Here is a 22,315-nt window from a genome sequence, read left to right on the forward strand (position 1 = left end):
CTGAAATGTAGACTATTCTTTTTTCATTTCAATACAGTATATGAAACAAACCTCAGTTTAGATAATCATATTCACACATTTTCTTGCCTAATTGACAACCATGAGCATGATAATTGATAATATAAAATGAATGTGCACCTTGAGCAAATTAGAAAAAATCTTTCAGAATGCTTTCCATTCTTGAACTGCATCGAATTGCATCGAATCGCATCGAATCGTACTGAATCGTTTTTTATAAACATGTATCTTTTCTTGTATCGAATCGTGCCCATGTATCTAGATGCGAATCGTATCGTCTTTTACATGAGAGATTCACACCCCTAGCTAATATAGCACGCAAACAGTGAGGCAGAAAGACAGTGGTAAAAGTGGCTAGTGGACAGACAGTATCCAAACATGGAGGGGGTGAAGAGGCAGACAGACTATGCAGAGAAGTCTATCTCTCCTCTTCCAACAGTTCAATGGCCCTGGGGACAAATTACTTCCTCAGTCTGTCTGTAAAGGCAACTATTGGAGTGCTATGATACCCAGATATGTCCTTGCATGATGCTTGAAATTTCCATCCACCCACAACACTGTTTTTATACTGCACTGTTGCATATCTAGTTCCTTACACACTTATTGAAAGTGCCTGGTTTGTGGTTGATTGGCTTGTTGTATTGCATTAGCACTATTTTGTTTGTGCTATTGATATGTGTGCATGTTTGGGGGGGGGGGGGGTTGGGGGCCGGTGCCGTCAGAATTTTCCCGGTGGATTTTAGTGCCCCACTCCGCCCCTGTTTGGCAGCAATCCCTCAGCTATGAAAAATAAATAAATATGTATAAAAATCTGTATAAAATCAGTACACATGACATGTACTATAAAAAAATACACATGTGAAGGAAAGAGGGTTTGTGTTTTTGTAAAGCAAGGTAGCCTGTTTTGTCATTGTGTTTCTCTGGCACAGTAATGCACATAAATATTTATGGTCAAAACCTATTGTTGTGTCTCGTAGGCCTACTCTTAGTCATAAGTGAAAAGGAGGGAGAGGATGCGAACTCCATTCGAGCGTGCAGAGCACCAACGCGGTGCCATTAAGCCACGAGAGAGACAATAAAACTTGCGATACGCTGAAATTATTCTAGGCTATATATTTTTTCCAACATAGATAGGCCTATTTAACACAAATAATGACACACTGGTCAGCTTACTGTAAATAAACTGTTTTATATGCTTGCAATAGGTTTAGGTTTTTGTGGATGGCAATGAAAATGCGAGCATTAATCAGTTGGTTTAAATTAGAAAATTGTCGACATAGGCCATGGCAGAGAATTTCTAGGGGGTGGGGTATTACACGTTGCCACTGTTTCCACCAATGATATGTACCGCTGCATCATCAACAACGTTGTTCGAACTACGGTGTTTGAACGTCGGAGGTAGAGAATTGCGACACAGGTACGACGTTTCTGTAAACAGGTGTTACAACGTCGTTATTTGGTCGCAAGTTGTGTCATACCACGGTGGTTGAGCAACGTTGTTGCTAACTTTTCTAGAAAAGCGCCCCTGAACAGAAGACAGGATCCATAACCACCCACCCCACCCCTGACACACACACACACATACATACAAGAAAAGACTATGTTTTTTTTTCAATAGCAATTTCTCCAGTGATTGTTTTTTTTCTTTTTACTTTTGTTTTGTTTCTAATTTTTTGTTTTGTTTTAGAGTTCATTCACTTACAGTACTGCATTCGTGTGATCCTTTTTTCTTTATTTCTGTAAGAATGTTTGTGTTTTGTAAAAACTTTTGTTGAAAAAAATGAAATTACTTATGAGTTCAAAGTCAAAGTCAAAGTCTGCTTTATTGTCAATTTCTTCACATGTCAGGACATACAAAGAGATCGAAATTACGTTTCCCACTATCCCACGGTGGAGACAAGACATTTTACCAATTAGGTCCACAGACAAAACATAACATTCAATTAAACAATATAAAAAGTAAATAAGAAGGCACATATAGTGAAGAAATAAGAGCAGCAAAAAAATGGGTTGAAATTGTGGAATTGTGCATACAGTAGACAGTCAGAGGCGATTCTAGAGTCTGTGGGGGCCCCAAGCAAAAATTCCAAGGGGGCCCTACCGACCAGTGTTCATCAGCATTATGTTAGGCTATAAATAATCTGATACCAACGGAAAATTTATGAAATAAAACCTTTTTTTTAATTCCAAATGTTCCAAACATGAAAAACTTCTTTGGATAAAGTCTATCTTTTATTCTTAAATAAGCTACTTGTTTGACCCATCTCCTGACAATGTTACAATGTTTATTGTTTGCTTACAAGAATTATTAGCATGCAGAGTGAGAAGCGAACTAAAGGAGTTGGAGCTGTGAGAAAAATAGCTGGGCCTATAAACAGGAATATGGAAAGAAAAATTTGCTTTCATCTTACCCGGTTTCACAAATGCAAAACCTGTGTATCAGATATGAAACAACGCTGTCACGATAAATAATATCATACCACACTACAAAATGCAGCTATTTGCTCCAAACAAGCACAAAGGCGCAATATTGAAGCGCTGGCCGAGGTCTATGCACAGCTAGCAGGATCCAGTGCATTCTGGTGTTCTTTCTCATATTTGTTTAAGCACCAACTCACAGTCTGATTGGTGAGGCTATTTGTAAATCGATATCGTAAAATGAAAGATTTTAAAAAATAGGACTGCCAGAATAATTTGACTGGGCCAAACAATAGCCTATCAGTGGCGGCAGCTTTGGCCGCCTGTTGCCGACCCATGTTGTAGATTATAGTTTAAACTCGAGGTGTGTCAATGATATTTTAATTTCATGTCGACTAAGCCGACAGGGATTTTAATTTTTTTTTTTAAAGTATAACGCCCATTCAGCCGACCGGGAGTTCAGAACTGCGTTAGGCGTTATTAGTGTTTATTATTTTCATGACTAGGCCTACAGGAGGAAGGCAGAAGTTAGTCAGTTTGAGGACAATAAACGATGCATCAAAGGGTCAAAATATTGGCAGCCAAAGAGAATTGTTGATAACAGAACAAGTGACGGTGTAAAATTAAAAATATTTGGCGGCACACATTAATGTGATTAAGTAAAATTAACGTGTATGATTGGTCCTTACTCATTGGTCCTTAGGGGAGAACCGGGACGAATGAAACACTTCTTAATTAAATGTAATTTACAAAGACATCGTAAAACACTGAAAGTTAATATTTTGTCTCTAGCAACCTACAGTACATCTATCCTCTGTCGAATGCAGTTGCATTTACAGCTCTGAACAAAACCGTTCAAGAGTTATTTAAGGAGAAGTCGAACGTACATTTTATTTTATTCGTCCCTCCTGGCTGGGACGAATGAAACAGCATGGGGGACGAATGAAACATACAGCTTAACTTATGTAAACTTTCGACCAAATTTCAATATTTGACAACATATCATGAATGGTACTTCAAGTATGTGTTATTTTAGATAGATTGCTGCTGGGCTATATGTCTTGGTTCATGTCTGTTAACAACTCATTGACGTCATGGTAAAGCGCTTATCTTGCGGTTATGGAAATAGCATGCACTATGTCATTAATATAGCTAGAATAATGCATGTTTTCGAATTATATAATGTTTCTATAGTACAAAATGTTATTTCACTCTGTTTTTACGTGGTTAAAGCCACCACACATCCAAATAAGTGCCCTTCATGACCGTCAGTCTCCATAACATGGCAAAACTCGACCCCCTACCTGATAGCCCCAAATATATTTGCATCTTTCTAAAACTGCTTTTCCATGTCTCACCTGCATAAAATATAGTATAAACACAGATACGTGTGCATTGACTTAGAACTAGATGTACTGCAGAGCGGTATAAAATATGACCGCCGCCCAGTGCAGCACATTTTTTCCACAAAAAGAAATCACGCTGAAAGGCCTATATGATTCTAACTGTCTCACTAAATTGCATTATCCACACTCAATTCTCACTGGTATCTGGTAGACAACAAGTACCAAAACATGATTAGTTAGATAGATTTCACATGTAAAATTCATTTTATACAACCCCACCCCCATCTTGCCTGTTAATAGTTCTGAGAAATTCTTGAATTGTGTGCATTTGTGCGTGTACATGTTTATGTTTATGGGTGTGGGTATGTGTGTGTGTGTGTGTGCATGTGTGCGTGCTTGTGTGTGTGCCTACGTATGTGCCTGTGTTTGTGCATGCATGCGTACATATGTCTACTGTGTGAGTATGTGTCATATGTATGATTACTGTGAATGTATGTGTGTGCGTGTGTATCTGTATATGCACATGTGTGCATATGGAATGGGTTAACATGACCCCTGGAGGCAAACATACGGAAAAAAATGGTCATTCTAGGCCCTACGGTTCTCAAGATATTCACAGAAAACTGTGTCTGCCCTACCCTCCTTTCGGGGGGTCTAGTCCAGCGGGGGGGCTACAGATCAAAACGAAAAACGATGGTTCCATGCTATCCATGTGGTGTTACATGCCCACCAAGTTTCGTGTACCCCGGTCTTTCAGTGTCCCGGGAATCCTTGTTGGTGTACAGTCACTAAATCTACACATAAATAATTTTATTGTAAGGCCCCCCATGAACGAAAGTTCACAAAACTTGGCATGCATTCGGAGGGTCTCATAATGATCCTACACTTTTAATTTCATGCAGTTTTGACCATGTCAGCCAGAGATATTGTGATGAAAACACCTAATTTTTTGCTTTTTAATTTTTAACTAGGTGGCGCTATACATGAAATAAGTGGTAATGGGATGGGTTGACATGCCCCCTTAAGACCAACATACAAATAAAGGTGGACCTCCTAGGTCCTACGGTTCTCGAGATATTCACAGAAAACTGTCTCCGGCCACCTACAGGCCAGTTGGTGTATAGTAACATAAATTAATTTATTGTGTGGCCCCCCATGAACGAAATTCCACGAAACTTGGCGTGCATTCAGAGGGTGTCATAATGATCCTACACTTCCAATTTCGTGCAGTTTTGACTATGTTAGGTCACAGATACCTGCGATTACAACACCTCATTTATACTTTTTTGTGTTTAACTAGGTGGCGCTATACATGAAATGAGTGGTTATGGAATGGGTTGACATAACCCCTTGAGATCAACATACAAAAAAAAATGGTCCTCCTAAACCCTACGGTTCTGGAGATATTCACAGAAAACTGTGTCTGCCCTACCCTCCTTTCGGGGGGTCCATTCTAGCGTGGGGGCTACAGATCAAAACGAAAAATGATGGTTCCATGCTATCCATGTGGGGTTACATGCCCACCAAGTTTCGTGTACCCCGGTCTTCCAGTGTCCCGGGAATCCTTGATGGAAATTTGGACACAAAAAGAAAAAAATAAATAAATAAATAAATAAAGAAAAAAATCGCTGTGCGGCGGTCATAATACATGGGGTTTACTGCCTGGTCGGGACAAATGAAATAGGTGTTTCAATCGTCCCCCATAGACATTTAGCATTATAGGCTGTTTTGCATCCATTACAAACAAACATGCAATGTGAACATCTGGGATTGGGGAGAGCACTAAATGCTCTACTGAATAAGCATGAAGTCAAACCTTTAAATGAAAAACACTCTTTAATAATCAAAAAAATAAACCGCTAATGAAGTAAACTTGTGACCATTAGAAATCGTTTATCGCCTGTAACTCCGTGGTAACAGGATGGCATTTGGCTGAGCAACGGAGGTTAATATGCTCTATGTTTTGCCCAAATGATGTCTGTCTATCATCGTTGCACTCGGAGAAAACCTGAATGTTTCATTCGTCCCCCGTTTCAATCGTCCCGGTTGTACCCTACTGCAAACCATTGAATTGAGAGATGGTGGGGAGTGATGAGAAAAGACACGACAGGCTTCTACTGGTGCTCGATTTGCTCACCCAGCTGTCCAGTGCACGTTAGACTATACATATTTCGTGGCCACAAATTACTATTTCGTGGGAATGAATTAATATTTAGTGGCCACAAATTACCTATTTTGTGGGAACGAATTACTATTTCGTGGGAACGAATTAATATTTCGTGGCCACAAATTAGTACTTTGTGGGAACTAATTGCTATTTCGTGCCCACAACTTATTATTTTGTGGGAACTAATTGCTATTTCGGGGCCACAACTTATTATTATTATTTTTTTTTCTCCCCATGACATATCCGGGGCTCCGTACAAAACAGTGTAGAGGAAGAGAAAGAAAGAATTGCAAAGAAAAAAGGAAATTAAATTGTTCAGATCAGTTTTAGGGTTCAAGAGTCTTATTGCTGAAAGGAAGAAGTTATTTTTGAATCAATGTGGTTTCAATTTTTATGGACCTGTATCGTCTTCAGAGGGAAGAAGCTGGAAAAAGTGGTGGTTTGGATGAGAGGGTTCTTATTCTGGAAGTGCGGTGTAAGGTGTGCTCAGAGTACATGGCGTGTAATGGAAGGAGGTCACAACCAATTGTGAGTGGTGGTGAGATATCAAGGCATTAGAGTAGATGGAGCACCAGTGTCGAGAGTCAGAGGGCATGATGTAGCATTATTAACCTTGAGTGATTGAATTCCATTCCTCAGAAAGTCCAGTATCCAATGGCACAGAGCTGTATTAGTTTTTCTCAATTGGTTACACACACAAATACTGGTACCTACCCCCTAAACCAATTCTGCGAAACTACAAGCACAATTCCTGCTTTACATGTACACTCAAATTGCAGTTCTAAAACACACTTTTTTCAAAACACTACACACAATTATCTGCATTTGGCACAATTTCCATGAAGAAAATCTTTTGTTTTCACAAGTAACACACTGGCATTCAAATTCTAAAGTTAATTTCCCTACTATGCACACTGACTCATCACATGGGCAAACACCTGTCACACAGTTTTACAATTAGCAATCAGAGCTTTAGCACTGTTTTTCTATTTTCCATTTCACTTCCAAAACAGAATAATGAATGAACGCAAAAGTACAGACCACAAAACCCCTCAATTCTCCTGCAAAATGAAACTTTAAATTCAAAACAATGTTATTTCTTCTCAAAATGGTATTTTGTTTTCAGATGACACACACAACCTAGACATTTATAAGAACCAGTTGAACATTGACATGCTCAATGTAAAACACTATGAAGAATGGAAAACAATTATTTTCCATTCATCGTAATGACTTAGGCCTTTTTTGTTCAGTGTTACACCTACTACAGACAGTGTACTGTACAGTAAGTGTGTTGTAAAATATTTGAGAATATTGTTTTTATACTCAGAACACATACATAAACGGTAACAAATATATTTTATTTTCTCCATAAAAACGATGTACACAGTGTACATCCCAACCAACACAAAGTTGCACATACAGTGGTCTACATAAAAAAAACAACTATGCTGCATCCTCTCTTCAGTTTCGGTTTGGCCACAGCACCTCATCCACATCACAAGCATTCCACTGAGGTGAGGGCAACTGGCCTGAAGTCATTGAGGCCTGTTTTTTTGCTGATTTATGGACCGGGACAATGACGGATTCTTTAAAACATCGTGGAACTGCACACTGACGTAGAGAGGAATTGAAAATGTCAGTGAATGAAGGGGCCAGTTGATCTGCACAGTCTAAAAAACATAGCTGGGGAGAACTGATCTGGTACTGCTTTTCTTACAGTAAATTCTGCTTTGGGTAAAACCTATGAAGCATTCTGTATGAAAACGCTTTGACTTTATTAGTAAAAAACTATAATATCCTCTGTGATGCCTGCTAACTCTGATTTGTGATCAGTGTTGCAGTTGTTTTTGTAAGTGCAATGGAGCCTCTTCTGTCACTGTGTGTCTCTGGCACAGTAATACACAGCAGTGTCTTCAGTCTTCAGGCTGCTCATCTGCAGATACACCTGCTTCTTGTTGTTGTCTCTTGAGATGGTGAACCTTCCCTTGACAGCGGTAGAGTAACGAATGTCACTTCCAGCCCAAAATGAGATAGCTGCAACCCAATCCAAACCTTTTCCAGGTTCCTGTCTTATCCAACTCATCCAGTAATCTCCGAAGTTGAAACCTGAGGCTGTGCAGGTCAGCTTATGGGATCCTCCAGGTTTTGCCAGTGCTGATTCAGACTGTGTCAGTGTTTGACTTCTTGAGCCTGTTGATATGTATGAAAACATTAGTGCCGTCATAAGAGAGAGAACACAGAGTGATACGAGTTAGCAAATACGTACCTTCTATGGCCATGAGGGAGAGGACCATACAATTCCAGACTGTTCTAAAATCCATTTCAAATATGTTGCTGAACATGCAACTTTATTAAAATCACAAATGTAAACTACAACAAAACATAGGCTATCTTAACAAAGGACTGGACTGCAGGAGGGCTTTGACTGAAGGAGGACTCAAATGCTCAAAACAAATGAAACAAATGCTCTCTATAACAGTGTGTAACCCTTTTTAAACGATCTGCCCTCCCTGTGCACCCTGCCTCCTGTATTCTATTTATTGATGTGTGTATGTTATGTGTTATATAAATAGTGCTGTAGATGTCTGGTTCAATGTTTGTGTTGTGGATTATGTGTCAGCATGCCTGTACTGTAAAACAAATTGCATCTCGGGGACATTAAAGTTATGTGCATGAGTGTTGCCTAGTTGGTTTTCCCATTTAAATTATTGTTCAAATGGATATTAACAAACGTGTAATTAGGATATATAAAGCGATGAGAAGGTATTGACTTTGCATAGACCGCCCTCTTGAGGCTCTATAAAGTAATGAAGACACATGAGGCTGCATGATATAATTTTATATTGGGTTTTCATTAATGTCGATTCATTTAACTAAAGACAATTGAAGGAGCTGTATACACACACACAAACGTCACCCACTTCCAGCTTCCTACATCCACTTGTCTGGAAAGTCGGGGCACATGACCGGGCCCTATATTAAACTCATCATAACATAATTTAACAACATAGGCCTACACATGCCCGCAACAGCGGGTCTTACAAGCATCAGCGCCACGGAGAGCAACTATGTAATTTCGAAGTCCATCGAACGTACATGAAGTTTAACCAAGAGGACAACAACAAAAACATTAGGCTACATATGACCCCTAATAATAAAACAACAATAATACGCAGCACTATTTGAAGGGCCGACGAGTCTTGCACTCCGCGAACTCGTCCACGATGCTCTGTGTATGTCCATTTTCTTTGCTCTCTCATTCTCTATGGACAACATGGCAAGTCCACTCAGTCTCTCCTGTCCCACTGTGCTCCTCAAGTGGTTTTTAATGATCTTTAACTTGGAGAATGAGCGCTCAGAGGTTGCAACGGTGACGGGAAGAGTCAAAAATAAAATTAGGGCGGTGCAAATCTCACAAAGCCCCGAATCTTTTTTTGTATGTGTTTTCAATTTCCAACGATTCTAATTTCTAATTTAACTTCCCCTCAGTTTCTCTATAAATGTTACAAAATGTAGCCTACTATTACTGAGCAAATATCACTTACTTTCAAAGCCCAACATTGACAGATAATCTGATTTCCCACACGATGAGTTTAGGCAATGCCAGAGCCGAGATGTAGCGGTTTACGTCATAAAGAAAAACTACACTCTTAGAAAAAAGGGTTCTTGTGGGTGCTAAATAGAACCATTGGGGTTCTTTGCCAAGGAAATAGAACCTTTTGCCTGAAAAGGGTGCTATTTCTTACTCGCGAGGATTATTTGAACTTAAACTACCGTTTATGGAACCCTTTCCCGGAGACGCTCACTCTGCTGCAGTGGATTTAACGGTACGTGGCACAAAGTTTTTTCTGCTTCCCCCCCCATTCATAATCATTGCCCGTGTGGCCTGCAAATCGAAACATTAAGTGATACTTCTTTAAGCAAAAGCCAAAAGCAAGGGGCGTTCTATGGAGTAAAACTTGTGCCACCTTAAACCGAATTTGAATATGTTGTATTTGCATTTGAATTGCTGAATTTGAACAATTGTATTGGAAAAACGAATTTGAATAGTATATGTTGAAACTGAATTCATTAGATTGTAACTGAATCTCAGGCAACTTGAAATTGAATATAATATTTTGAAATTGAACTCATTTGCTCTGATACATAAATTATCCTGACTGAAAATTTCGCTCTTGGAACTTTCACATTCAGTTCTCAAAATTCAGTTTCAAAACGTGAAATTCAATTTCAGTCTACCGAGACAAAAACAGCTGGTAGCTCAGGAAAAGCAATCGAGTGCAGAGCTATTGTGATCGCGTGACTAGTGCCGAGCGCGAAGCAGAGCATAGTGTGGGCACTTGGTTTGCACGGTTATTAGATCTGCACGCACGATTCATAAAACACATTCCGATTGTAGGCCTACTGTCTCACCTACCGTTTATGTAATTTTAAACAAATAAAACATTTGTTGCAGTATTATTTCAAACTTCTAGCTTGTCAATCCTTGAAATACAGAACAGTCTAGGCTACCCAGCCATCAAACATCGATGTAGCCTAGGCCTACTTACCTACCGTTTTTGTAATTTTAAACAAATAAAAATGTTTTTGCAGTATTACATCTAAAACTTCTAGCCTGTCAATCCTTGAAGTACAGAACTACCCAGCTAGCCATCAAACATCGATGTATGGTCTTACCTACCGTTTTTGTAATTTTAAATAGGCTAAAACATTTTTTACAGTATTACATTTCAAACTTCCAGCCTGTCAGTCCATACAGAACTACTCAGCTAGCCATCAACCATCAATGTACTGTCTACCAATTGCAAACTTCTAGCCTGTCATTCTTTAAAATGTCATGGGCATAACTTTCTCTCGTTTTCGTTTTTCCTACTCAACTACTGCTCTATTTCTTATCCTGGACTGCCACCTACTGGATAGAAAAGGCAACAACCTAGTAATTATGTGAATAAAAATCTACATGTTTGAATGACCAAAAAAGGACAAATCATTACCGTTTTCTTACGTTTAAAGCCACTCTTGTAATACTATGATGTGTAGGCTACCTTTATTTGCTTCCAATTACATATGGTTATGGTTACGCTTTTGTCCAAAGCAACATAAATACAAAACAATATAATACTTAAAATTGAACAGGGAACAAATGAAGATGTTGGTCAGACTATAATAAAGAGAATAGCAATAATAAACAACCATGTCAATTCAATCAATAGCCTAATGACATAAACAATGAGAAAAAAGGGAAAATAGTAATAATAAACAATAATGTACATTCAGTCAATAATATAATAAAAATAACAATAGCATGGTAAGACTACATTATGGAGAATATCAATAATAAACAACAATGTCAAATTAATCAACAGCCTAATGAAAATGAAACAATACTATACAAACCATAAGTGTTAATTCAAGTGCATGTTGAACAGATACGTCTTTAGACCCCTGTTAAAAGACCCAAAACTATCACAGGAACAGAGAGCACTGGGCAACTCATTCCACCAACATGGAACCACTGAGGAAAAGTCTTGAATTTGACCTATGTCTGGTCGACACAACAGACACTCTTCAGAAGACCGCAGTGGGCAGTTGGGGATGTACGTCTTGATCATTGAATTAAAATAACAAGGAGCAGATCCGGTCAGTGTCCTATAGGCCAAAGTGAGAGATTTAAATTTAATTCTGCCTAATAGGGAGCCAATGGAGAGTAACTAGGAGAGGAGTTACATATGTCTTTGGCTGATAAAAGACCAGGCGTGCGGCAGCATTCTGACTCAGCTGTAACAATCTTACTACACAAGCAGGTAAACCAGCTAATAGTAAATTACAATAGTCCAGCTTGGAGATGACCATGGCCTGAACAAGAAGTTGTGTGGAATCCTGTGTCAGATAAGGTCTGTTCTTCCTTATGTTGCAAAGGATAAACCTACATGATTTTGCAATTGCATCATATCTAATATCAGCTGATTACACACATAAACTAAAATTTAGATTGCCCATACATTTGGAAATCCATTTGGAAATCCATCACCACCAATGGCAAACAATTGGTGATGGTGAATTGGCAAACATCAATTCCAGAGAAAACAACAGTGGACATGTTTATTAGTGTGTAAAGTGTTTTACAATATGTGTTGCATCTTGCAAAGATATTTATTAAGAGAAATCAAGCTTCGGTGTCCATGTCTGATCGGTGCCAGTCCATTGTCCTCAGTCTATCTCACTGTCCACTGTTCATTGAGGCCTCTCAACCTATGAAAATAAAACCAACAAACAATCAGTGTTTAGCTTAAAGGTCTACTGTGAGTCTTTCTCGTTAATTGTTTATTCATCTCTGCGCAAAGAGGTCTCATAAGCATAAGGCAATCAGGATACACAAGTCTGTGCACCTAAGAGACAATCAGTTGTTTCTCACACACACATATATACCTTGGATCATATACATCATAATAAATATCATTACACCTTCTCTGCACACACACGACTTGGTCAATACAATGAGTTAATTAAGAACCAAGGACATTTCTATCGTCATACAACACATTATTTGCAATCTACACACACATTACTGAAACAGAAGTATCAAGACAACACACAGTTAAAGTATAATAATTAGGTTATTGTAATATACTGTGTCTATTTCTCAATAACTTTTACAAAATCTGCATGGAGTCGATGAAGAAGCATAAATCAGCCTGTAGAAATACTGTTAAACTAGGGTCTCTTGAGTCTTGATCATATTATCGATATAGAACATATTCAGTTTGAAACTCTTAGAAGCTAGCTAGCTACCATTTGCTAGTTATCGCAATCCAGTTGTCTGGCAACATCACGGCACGAAAAAATTGCCCCACGTAGCATTAGCTAACAGACAACACAACGATGAAAAAAGCTTAACTAGGGGGACATATCCAGTTTTCCATGTGTTCTTACAGGCCTAAAAGGCACAATGATATGACAATGACCAATCATATTGTTCTATCAAAGAGTAACGTTATAGTAGTCTAACTGGTTCTGAACTATGGAAAAAACTTTAACTTAGTCGATGAAACTATGCTGGCTAGCCAGCCAGCGCTAGCATATAATGTACATTATATAAAGTAACGTTAACAGACATGGCATATGATATCAACTTACTTGGACGTTTTCTGATGTGCCAGTCGCTTCCATCTCTTCTTTCTCTGTTCGACACTGTAAGGAGGTTCAGGAGACAGCTTGCTAAGAGGGTGCTATGCTCTTTGCTTCACACTTGTCACGCGATCACAATAGCTCTGCACTCGATTGCTCTTCCTTAGCTACCAGCTGTTTTTGTCTCGGTAGACTGAAATTGAATTTCACGTTTTGAAACTGAATTTTGAGAACTGAATGTGAAAGTTCCAAGAGCGAAATTTTCAGTCAGGATAATTTATGTATCAGAGCAAATTAGTTCAATTTCAAACTATTATATTCAATTTCAAGTTGACTGAGATTCAGTTCCAATCTAATGAATTCAGTTTCAATATATACTATTCAAATTCGTTTTTCCAATACAATTGCTCAAATTCATATTCAAATTCATATTCAAATTCGGTTTAAGGTGACACAAGTTTTACTCCATAGCGTTCCCCGTAAACGTTGGTGGGCGTTAACGCATGACGGTCAGCTATGGAGTAAAACTTGTGCCACCTTAAACCGAATTTGAATATGTTGTATTTGCATTTGAATTGCTGAATTTGAACAATTGTATTGGAAAAACGAATTTGAATAGTATATGTTGAAACTGAATTCATTAGATTGTAACTGAATCTCAGGCAACTTGAAATTGAATATAATATTTTGAAATTGAACTCATTTGCTCTGATACATAAATTATCCTGACTGAAAATTTCGCTCTTGGAACTTTCACATTCAGTTCTCAAAATTCAGTTTCAAAACGTGAAATTCAATTTCAGTCTACCGAGACAAAAACAGCTGGTAGCTCAGGAAAAGCAATCGAGTGCAGAGCTATTGTGATCGCGTGACTAGTGCCGAGCGCGAAGCAGAGCATAGTGTGGGCACTTGGTTTGCACGGTTATTAGATCTGCACGCACGATTCATAAAACACATTCCGATTGTAGGCCTACTGTCTCACCTACCGTTTATGTAATTTTAAACAAATAAAACATTTGTTGCAGTATTATTTCAAACTTCTAGCTTGTCAATCCTTGAAATACAGAACAGTCTAGGCTACCCAGCCATCAAACATCGATGTAGCCTAGGCCTACTTACCTACCGTTTTTGTAATTTTAAACAAATAAAAATGTTTTTGCAGTATTACATCTAAAACTTCTAGCCTGTCAATCCTTGAAGTACAGAACTACCCAGCTAGCCATCAAACATCGATGTATGGTCTTACCTACCGTTTTTGTAATTTTAAATAGGCTAAAACATTTTTTACAGTATTACATTTCAAACTTCCAGCCTGTCAGTCCATACAGAACTACTCAGCTAGCCATCAAACATCAATGTACTGTCTACCAATTGCAAACTTCTAGCCTGTCATTCTTTAAAATGTCATGGGCATAACTTTCTCTCGTTTTCGTTTTTCCTACTCAACTACTGCTCTATTTCTTATCCTGGACTGCCACCTACTGGATAGAAAAGGCAACAACCTAGTAATTATGTGAATAAAAATCTACATGTTTGAATGACCAAAAAAGGACAAATCATTACCGTTTTCTTACGTTTAAAGCCACTCTTGTAATACTATGATGTGTAGGCTACCTTTATTTGCTTCTAATTACATATGGTTATGGTTACGCTTTTGTCCAAAGCAACATAAATACAAAACAATATAATACTTAAAATTGAACAGGGAACAAATGAAGATGTTGGTCAGACTATAATAAAGAGAATAGCAATAATAAACAACCATGTCAATTCAATCAATAGCCTAATGACATAAACAATGAGAAAAAAGGGAAAATAGTAATAATAAACAATAATGTACATTCAGTCAATAATATAATAAAAATAACAATAGCATGGTAAGACTACATTATGGAGAATATCAATAATAAACAACAATGTCAAATTAATCAACAGCCTAATGAAAATGAAACAATACTATACAAACCATAAGTGTTAATTCAAGTGCATGTTGAACAGATACGTCTTTAGACCCCTGTTAAAAGACCCAAAACTATCACAGGAACAGAGAGCACTGGGCAACTCATTCCACCAACATGGAACCATTGAGGAAAAGTCTTGAATTTGACCTATGTCTGGTCGACACAACAGACACTCTTCAGAAGACCGCAGTGGGCAGTTGGGGATGTACGTCTTGATCATTGAATTAAAATAACAAGGAGCAGATCCGGTCAGTGTCCTATAGGCCAAAGTGAGAGATTTAAATTTAATTCTGCCTACTAGGGAGCCAATGGAGAGTAACTAGGAGAGGAGTTACATATGTCTTTGGTTGATTAAAGACCAGGCGTGCGGCAGCATTCTGACTCAGCTGTAACAATCTTACTACACAAGCAGGTAAACCAGCTAATAGCAAATTACAATAGTCCAGCTTGGAGATGACCATGGCCTGAACAAGAAGTTGTGTGGAATCCTGTGTCAGATAAGGTCTGTTCTTCCTTATGTTGCAAAGGATAAACCTACATGATTTTGCAATTGCATCATATCTAATATCAGCTGATTACACACATAAACTAAAATTTAGATTGCCCATACATTTGGAAATCCATTTGGAAATCCATCACCACCAATGGCAAACAATTGGTGATGGTGAATTGGCAAACATCAATTCCAGAGAAAACAACAGTGGACATGTTTATTAGTGTGTAAAGTGTTTTACAATATGTGTTGCATCTTGCAAAGATATTTATTAAGAGAAATCAAGCTTCGGTGTCCATGTCTGATCGGTGCCAGTCCATTGTCCTCAGTCTATCTCACTGTCCACTGTTCATTGAGGCCTCTCAACCTATGAAAATAAAACCAACAAACAATCAGTGTTTAGCTGAAAGGTCTACTGTGAGTCTTTCTCGTTAATTGTTTATTCATCTCTGCGCAAAGAGGTCTCATAAGCATCAGGCAATCAGGATACACAAGTCTGTGCACCTAAGAGACAATCAGTTGTTTCTCACACACACATATATACCTTGGATCGTATACATCATAATAAATATCATTACACCTTCTCTGCACACACACGACTTGGTCAATACAATGAGTTAATTAAGAACCAAGGACATTTCTATCGTCATACAACACATTATTTGCAATCTACACACACATTACTGAAACAGAAGTATCAAGACAACACACAGTTAAAGTATAATAATTAGGTTATTGTAATATACTGTGTCTATTTCTCAATAACTTTTAGAAAATCTGCATGGAGTCGATGAAGAAGCATAAATCAGCCTGTAGAAATACTGTTAAACTAGGGTCTCTTGAGTCTTGATCATATTATCGATATAGAACATATTCAGTTTGAAACTCTTAGAAGCTAGCTAGCTACCATTTGCTAGTTATCGCAATCCAGTTGTCTGGCAACATCACGGCACGAAAAAATTGCCCCACGTAGCATTAGCTAACAGACAACACAACGATGAAAAAAGCTTAACTAGGGGGACATATCCAGTTTTCCATGAATGATACTGTTTAACCTGAGATTGTAACGTGTTCTTACAGGCCTAAAAGGCACAATGATATGACAATGACCAATCATATTGTTCTATCAAAGAGTAACGTTATAGTAGTCTAACTGGTTCTGAACTATGGAAAAAACTTTAACTTAGTCGATGAAACTATGCTGGCTAGCCAGCCAGCGCTAGCATATAATGTACATTATATAAAGTAACGTTAACAGACATGGCATATGATATCAACTTACTTGGACGTTTTCTGATGTGCCAGTCGCTTCCATCTCTTCTTTCTCTGTTCGACACTGTAAGGAGGTTCAGGAGACAGCTTGCTAAGAGGGTGCTATGCTCTTTGCTTCGCGCTCGGCACTTGTCACGCGATCACAATAGCTCTGCACTCGATTGCTCTTCCTTAGCTACCAGCTGTTTTTGTCTCGGTAGACTGAAATTGAATTTCACGTTTTGAAACTGAATTTTGAGAACTGAATGTGAAAGTTCCAAGAGCGAAATTTTCAGTCAGGATAATTTATGTATCAGAGCAAATTAGTTCAATTTCAAAATATTATATTCAATTTCAAGTTGACTGAGATTCAGTTCCAATCTAATGAATTCAGTTTCAATATATACTATTCAAATTCGTTTTTCCAATACAATTGCTCAAATTCATATTCAAATTCATATTCAAATTCGGTTTAAGGTGACACAAGTTTTACTCCATAGTCAGCTGTCAGAAGTAGTAAATTGTAGCTAACGTTAGAGGTTCGTTGAATAATGTTAGCAGCAGCTAACTATCATATCGTAACACCCCCAATTATCACCACTTTTGTTCAGAAATTCTAAAACAACAATATTTTTTAAAACTTCAAAATAACATTTACTAAATGAACCTTACATTTTTCAGTAGCCATAGGTGTGTAGATTTGAACAAAATCTGGTTTGGTTCTTAACGGGAGCATTTACTGCCTGAAATATCCGATTTTGTTTACCACGCTCGGAGTTATAGTGCTGGCCTGATGGGTCGCCTATTTACACTGTTTCAACGGCACATGGACGGTTAGACCGAGAATTCTCGTCGTGAAATTAAAATTCCACTGGAGCTCCAAGCGGTTGTGTACACGCAGCCTTACAACACTGTTTACAGCTCTTCGAGTCACGGTAAAATGTAGTGATGGGTAAATGAAGCCTCGAGCGCTACTCGGCACATTTCCCTAATGTGCCGAGTAATGTGTCGAAGCTTCGAAACATGGAAGATAAGGAAAACACAGCGACATCTGGTGGTTTGCATAAAGCCCCGCAAATAATGCCTACAACGTTCAACACAATGCCAAAGCTTCGAAATGTTCTCATTCATTACATTAAAAGTGTTGCAAGAAATGTGCATTTCTGTTTGTCTCAATTCAATACAATAAGGCAACATAATCCCGTCACTCGTTATCACGTGAAGATTGGTGTTTCCGTGGAGGCGTGAAATCATGTTATCCCAGTCAATGATCCAATCGGTCTCCCATCCACTTAACGACCGCAGTAGACACTACTTAGCTTCTGAACCAGGACGAAGTATTATCAACCTCAACACGCTATGGACGAGAGTGAAAAGGAAACGACCAGGCGCCTAATTAAACCAAACCCTACATGGCCTGACATAGTTTGACGTTTCATGAATCAAACTTTCAATAAAAGGAAAATATTATGTCAGCCATTATTGTTAGGCCTACATAGAAATTATTAGCCTGTATTGCTTTTAAATGACATTGAGACATTAAATGAAGTTGAGACAAGATTGCAACGCAGACACGTTTTAATGTCATTGTTCTAAATGGCAAAGCTTTAGGCTAGGCCTAGGCTATTTCTTCTTTATTTCTATATGGATTATGGACATTTACCGGAAGGAAAAGAACGTAAATTCACAAACAGAAAAAGCATCCTATATAAATCAGGGCTACCCACAAATTTCGCCTGGCTCTTGCAATACAACACAACTCATTCCGACAGTAGAGCGGGTGCCCTGGTTCGCGCAATTCAAAGCCTTTGAATCAGATTCCGAAGCAGTCACGTGGGTGTGTGTCCCAAACGAAGCTTCAGACGTCACACTCACAAACCGAGGCCTCGTTTGTCATCAGTCACGTGATTTTTATGGAAACGACACAAGCCTCGAACCGGGGCTTCATGTGGCACGCCCCTTTCTGCTCGACACAAGCTCCGAAGCCTCGCTTCATTGGGCACATCACTAGTAAAATGTCATTTTTGGTACATAGCTAATTTAGATACACCTATGGTGTGGGTGGTTGCGTTTCTATAGAGTCCGCTGTCTTGGTTTGTATAGAAATGGATATTAAGTGACACATACACGCAAGACGGTGGAAATACGGGACCGGTGGAAATAGGGGGAGTTCCGATAGACATTGATTCACCCTAACGTTACTGGATCCATCATTAAGATACGTTTTGTACTTTCTTGTCAGCCTGGCAATAAAATCAACTATCGATTATACGATTTCGAGCTTGTGTAGAATGACACTACTGTTCAATATCCTCCCTCTCCCCGATTGAGTTAAAGCTATCTACAGCTAGCCTGCTAGCGCTAGCTGTCGCTAGCTAGTGAACATAGCATTAGAAGCAAAGCAGAGTAATCAGCTAGCTGCTACTAACGTCAGCTAACATACGATGCAAATGATTTGGCAATAACTAATACTTCATTAGCAGACTGTTTAGTTAAATTACAGGGAACCCAGCCAACAAGTTAGGATAGCTAACAGTAGCCAATAGTGCTATAACAGACTTCTGAAACACATACAGATAGCTACCAGTTGAACCTCGTTCTTGTATCATGCTGGGCTCATTGCAAATTACAATGTATTTAGTACATCTGTATAGCTAACGCTACGGCTCTGGTGTCTGTAAGACAATACAGGCATCTAAAAGAGGATGGAACTCACTAACTCACTACAATATGTACTTAATGTCTCTATGTCTTATTTTTCATTTTAGATGAAGATGTCTGTCAATGGCTTCAGTCCATCAATTTAATTGATGGCAAAAAGATAGTATCCATTACCTCTGACTATCTTTAAGTGTCCAATTTGTGATGTAAAGTTTTACCTTCCCAAATATTTGCAACATCTACAGCTACTTCATCAGCATCTTCCTGATTTCTGCATTGTTTGCATTATATTTAATGTAATGAAAGTCTATTGTCATACTTGCATTAACAGAACAGCAAATTGATGGGGAGACTGCTGGGGTTGACAGAGAGGATGGTTGAACAACTGTTTCCTCTGATGAAGCAGTCTTGTTTTTGAGAGGTGGAAAAGTTACACAAATCATCGTTGGTTCGGTGAGTATACTTCATTAATTCAATAATTTTTTTCATGAAGGTTTTTAGGACCACATGTTATTTTTTTCCTGCATATTGTTATAAGTTATATAATAATGCTCAGCATCTCCTCTGCTACTAAAACCATGAGTAGGAAAATTCTAATTCCAATGATTGTTCTTTCAGGTACCCAAACCATAAAAAATACACTGATGTCCTGTGGTGTCTGTTCACTAGATATCCATTTCTTAATGACCACAGCTAATCTGGTTATGTATGTTATTTTTTAACGTTTTGTTATGGAAAACATTATTCCTCAATTGAATTCTTATACTACTCTGACTCTGTCTGAGTCTCATAATTCATGTCTTTACTCAAAGGAGACCCTGCTGGAGTGTCTTAAGAATAAGTTCAAAAAGGAAAGGTCTCCTTTGATAAACTTGACGACGGTGCAGGAGATTAAGAGAAAGTTTGGTGTCAGAAGACAAAGAATTGTGGACCATGTGCCTCTGGAGGACCCACCTGGACATCAGGTGCCATTTTTACATTCTTGCTTGTCTTTAGCCCGTTTGTTTTCTTGTCTGTATGTCTATATGCTAGCTAGTCACAGTAGCCACTGTTTGTCAGTACAGATATCTTAATATTACACATTTCTCTTTGCTAATTTCAGAGAGCAAAAAAGTACAGAGTGGGGGTCCAGATGTCTTCTGATTACGAGCCAACACAAGAGGTTTGTAATATGTTTGTGAATGAAATGTTGAATCATACAGCAGTTAGGTCCGGCTACATTATTTATTTATTTCTGATTGAATGAAAGACTATCTGGCTTGAGAAAATTTATATTATCATTGCTCACATACGTTTTGCATTCTCTGCATGTCTTTTTTTTTCAGATTATGTTGGACCTTGAAGCAGTTGGGGAGGACTACCACAGCTTTCAAGAGCATATAAACGCCATAAACAATTAGTTGTGCCATCGTCAGCCAGATATTAGTCATATAATGGACAGGATGAGGCAAACTGTCTATAAGAGGGTAGAGCAAATGGCAAAGCCAACTGAAGAGGTGATGGAGATGTTCCAATTTCTTTGGGTGCCAGAGCTGGTTAGTAGCAAAGTCTTATAGTAGTATTACTATAATGTCAGTTCAGTGCTGTTCAGTAGTAAGTTCTATAACCATTTGTTGTACTGTATTCTGTAGTCTGTATTCTGTAGTCTCAATGACCGAATCAGTAGATATACCTGTTGTCAGATGAGTTCGTTCAATTCATTTATTGTAGGCTAGTAGCCTAGGCAAATAAAACGGAGATGTAACGTGGCTACCGGCGGGATTTTTAACTTGCATGTTTCATGCATTTTAGGGCAAAAAATACCATGGGATTGATGTGTTCTCCATTTGAGGAACGTAATCAATTGCGGACGTGCACAGACAGCTCAGACACAGAGCGCATATAGCCTAGGCCTAGGTACGAGGCTGAAGTTAGCACCACTTTCAGATCCGCGGGGGAGACCACTTTCAGATCGCAGGGGAGTTAATTTTCCGTTCCACCTTAAATAAAAAATTTTTTACCTCGTCCACAAGGGGCCAGTGTTGACCGCAAATCCGCGATAACACAGGCATGTGCCTGTTGCAGATGAACAGGCATTGTTCACAGACGTTCAAAAGCCTGTATATCTTTTTTCTGTTGACTCCACTGCCGAATGTTTTGAGAAATGTTGCCTTTTGTGTTCTATTAAATAATTTGGTAATTTAGAGGGGGGGGGGGGGGGGGGTATGTAGAGGGTGGCAGATTATGTAGTTTTTTCTTTATTTTCTGTGCTGGATCTTTTGATACATGTTGTGTTATGTTTTCTATTAAATAATTTTGTTCATTTTACACTGGGGGGGGGGGATGTAGTTGGTAGCAGATTTTGAAGTTTTTCTACAGTAAATGTATTCCCTACGGCCTACATGTCATTTTGCATCGGATTTTTCACCACATTCTGAAAGTACACTTCCTCCCCTTTCCAATGCCACCCCACTTGTGAAATTCTATGGTGGAAAATGGCATATTTAGCCCCTCTGAAAATATAGTATGTATTTTGTGAAATTGCAGAATTTCAGCACTTGAACAGCGACAGGCATCCCATAATGCATTTTGCAAGGGATCTTTCACCACATTCTATAAGTACACTCTCCCCTCTTTCCAATGACACCCCACTTGTGAAATTCTATGGTGGAAAATGGCCTTTTTTGCCCTTTGATATAGTATATATCAATATATAGTATGTATTTGGGAAATTGCAGATTTTCAGCACTTGAACAGCGACAGATACCCCACGAAGGATTTTGCAAGGGGTCTTTCACCACATTCTGAAACTACACTCTCTCCTCTTTCCAATGACATCCCCTATATGAAATTCTATCGTTAAAAATGGCCCTTGAAAATAAAATGTATT

General features: G+C 38.5%; 1 protein-coding gene and 3 long non-coding RNA genes across 4 annotated transcripts in view; 1 reads left to right on the forward strand and 3 right to left on the reverse strand.

The window, feature by feature from the left end:
• The window catches only part of LOC143102878 (uncharacterized), a 268,065-nt gene extending 259,819 nt beyond the window's left edge, over window positions 1-8,246 (reverse strand). Inside the window, exons 1-2 of the mRNA XM_076266689.1 lie at window positions 8,219-8,246; window positions 7,838-8,142 (exon numbers count right to left, since the gene is read on the reverse strand). Of these exons, the coding sequence (XP_076122804.1) occupies window positions 7,838-8,142; window positions 8,219-8,246 (333 nt within the window). The remainder of the gene's footprint in view (window positions 1-7,837; window positions 8,143-8,218) is intronic.
• Window positions 8,247-12,040: 3,794 nt separating this feature from the next.
• LOC143102282 (uncharacterized) lies at window positions 12,041-13,339 on the reverse strand. The gene is made up of 2 exons (XR_012982570.1): window positions 13,090-13,339; window positions 12,041-12,204 (listed from the first exon to the last, which is right to left on the reverse strand). It is a non-coding gene; the product is annotated as an uncharacterized LOC143102282 (long non-coding RNA).
• A 2,398-nt stretch (window positions 13,340-15,737) lies between these two features.
• Window positions 15,738-17,205, reverse strand: LOC143102281 (uncharacterized). The gene is made up of 2 exons (XR_012982569.1): window positions 16,817-17,205; window positions 15,738-15,901 (listed from the first exon to the last, which is right to left on the reverse strand). It is a non-coding gene; the product is annotated as an uncharacterized LOC143102281 (long non-coding RNA).
• A 2,939-nt stretch (window positions 17,206-20,144) lies between these two features.
• Window positions 20,145-20,970, forward strand: LOC143102283 (uncharacterized). Its single transcript, XR_012982571.1, has 3 exons — window positions 20,145-20,411; window positions 20,549-20,608; window positions 20,772-20,970. It is a non-coding gene; the product is annotated as an uncharacterized LOC143102283 (long non-coding RNA).
• Window positions 20,971-22,315: the final 1,345 nt, after the last annotated feature.

Source organism: Alosa pseudoharengus, unplaced genomic scaffold (assembly GCF_046254945.1).
Source record: "Alosa pseudoharengus isolate Yale_2024_CS ecotype anadromous, Long Island Sound unplaced genomic scaffold, YU_APseudo_1.1 YU_APseudo_1.1_scf_4, whole genome shotgun sequence".
Taxonomy (NCBI): domain Eukaryota; kingdom Metazoa; phylum Chordata; class Actinopteri; order Clupeiformes; family Clupeidae; genus Alosa; species Alosa pseudoharengus.